We start from the raw sequence: 2500 nt of genomic DNA, 5'->3' as shown, positions 1-2500 counted from the left end.
TTCTTATGCCATATCTTCCTGCAAATCTGCTGACTGTAATTACTTGCATTCAAACATTTATCAGAATTATGTAATCCAGTATGTAAACATTTATCAGAATAATAATATCCATTCTCTGAATACATAATAAATTCCCTTCACAGTTGGTATTTCACATACTTGTGAACACTATAGTTCTGGAACATGATATATACATATTTAAATATACATACACCTTACAATGCACCACTCACCCTGTTTATAAAACGAAGCTATAAGGGATGGGGTTTATTTCAAGAAGCTATAATTACAAAAATATATATTATTTATAATGGAGACATTTATATTTGTTGTCACATCTTTATATAGAGCTTCATAGATAGTCTTGAAAACAAGTAAATATAGTAATAAATATAAAATGTCTATTAATTTACAGTCTTTGGTAGTATACATGAATTGGGCTGGACTAGAGCAAAAAACTGACCTACTCTGGAGTAGCAACACTAACAGCATGTGCAGATCTTCATTCTTTGCTCTCAGCCAGGCAAGGAAACCCCAACTGTGCTCTCTAACTCAAACCTACCCCTATACTCACCCTTCTTATTGTACAATGCAGGGTTTGGTTTATTACCCTGGTAATGGTCACTATCATCTGAATCTGAGTCTCGATCTGCACGGGATCGCTTCCCACTGCTGGATGGTGAAGTGACTTCCTCTGGACTATCCTCACGTGGTTTATAGGTTCTTCTCTTACTTTTACGGTTGCTCTTGAATGAGGCAGTATTCTCTACGTCTTCTGTAGGCGGTACAGGCTCTGGGGGTTTCTTTGTGTGGCTTGCACTTGACCTTGAGGAAGATGAAAATGAAACTGATGTTTCTTTCTCCTTCTTCTCCTTGTCTTTTTCCTTTTCCTTTTCTTTTTCTTTTTCTTTCTCTTTTTCCCGATGAGCTGACCTAGATGATCGTGAGTCAATCTTTGTAGGCTTGATATCTTTTTCTTTTTTGGTTTTAGTTGGTGAATCTTTCTTACTCTTTCGCTGATCTTTCAATCTATCTTTCTCTCGTTCCTTGGCTACTATTCTTGGATCTCGTGAAGAAGTAACTTGTGTATCACTTTGTTTAGTTGGTTTTATATTGTTACTTGAAATTTCTGAACCAAGTCTCGGATCCCTGGCATTTTCACTTGAAATTCTTGGATCACGAGACCCCTCAGATATTCTAGGATCCCTAGTATTTTCATGTGGTATTCTTGGATCTTTGTTGCTTTCATTTGCCCGTCTCGGGTCACGTGGAGCAACTGGTCCAGTTGCCGCAACCACTGGCAGAACCTGATGAACACGCCTTGGGTCAACATGAATGGTTGTGCCTACCTGTTGGGTACAAATGAGAAAAGTTTAAAAATGGAGCATATAATAATTCCATTTTTATAACTATACCAAATCTGCTTTCCTATAAGTGTTGTACTACTTCAGAAAAGTGCCAACAGAATTTTCCCTAAATCAGTCCATTAGCATTTTTCTGATGAATATATCAACTAAAATAAACAAATCAGAACAAAACAAAAAGAAGCTAATAAGCACGGGGAAAACACACTATAACTTGTTTATGTTAGAAATCCATAAATTCATAAAATGTATTTTGTGAAGTATGGTGACTGTGACTGGTGTACAATGAGTGAACAGATTTAGAGCAAAGAAACATGAAGCTCTGTTGACTATGAAAAAAGTGTCTAACAAAAATAAGTCAAATAGCTAGTAACTTTCACATATTGTACAATGGAAAAAAATACAAATAAAGCAATGTATTGCAATGGACTAAAGTTACCTAACAATTTTGATGTAAGAAGATTTCATATAATTACTAGATGTACAAATATGAAAAACTAAGTCAAATATATATATATATATATAAAATGTATTGAAAGTTGACAAACTTGTCTTTAATGTGTATATAAAAAAATCTCACAAGCAGAAGCAGAAGCAAAAGCACACACACACACATATACACAAATAGTCATAATAAAAAGGTTATCTGGAAATACATTGAGGTACATTTTTTGTTTTACAAAGCTAACTATAAATTTGAATTACAAAATTTGCATATGCCACAGACCCTTGATTCTAGGGAAATTCAAATTGTTAATTACATATCTTGAATAATAAACACTCAACTCAGTGATACCTTCCAGTAACCACTACATTTCTGTATCAAGTCTAAACATATATAAATATGAATTGTCAACAAAATTACTAAAAAAAAAATATATATATATATATATATATATATATATATATATCTATATTTATATATCTATATATATATATATACACATTAAACAGATACAATTAAAATCTCCAGCTTCTGGCAAGGTAAACATGTTAAGGTATAAATATAAGTCTTGCAAGTTTTGGCTCTATTAGTTATCAAATACAATGCAAATAAAATATGAATTATCTAATCTATTTATCATATATTCCTTCATTATAATAATAACAATACACTAGAAAATGCTGGTGACAAA

At 32.5% G+C, this 2500-nt stretch overlaps 1 protein-coding gene across 7 annotated transcripts in view; it reads right to left on the bottom strand.

Moving 5' to 3' along the window:
* Window positions 1-2500, bottom strand: part of LOC113810358 (pre-mRNA cleavage complex 2 protein Pcf11) — a 291069-nt gene that overhangs the window by 104232 nt on the left and 184337 nt on the right. For all 7 annotated transcript variants that reach the window (XM_070123534.1, XM_070123532.1, XM_070123533.1 and 4 more), the window contains one exon: window positions 575-1349. In XM_070123534.1, coding sequence (XP_069979635.1) covers window positions 575-1349 — 775 coding nt within the window. The remainder of the gene's footprint in view (window positions 1-574; window positions 1350-2500) is intronic.

Source organism: Penaeus vannamei, chromosome 7 (assembly GCF_042767895.1).
Source record: "Penaeus vannamei isolate JL-2024 chromosome 7, ASM4276789v1, whole genome shotgun sequence".
NCBI lineage: Eukaryota > Metazoa > Arthropoda > Malacostraca > Decapoda > Penaeidae > Penaeus > Penaeus vannamei.
Note: the sequence above shows the minus strand (reverse complement) of the source record. Positions and strands in the feature narration are given on the sequence as shown.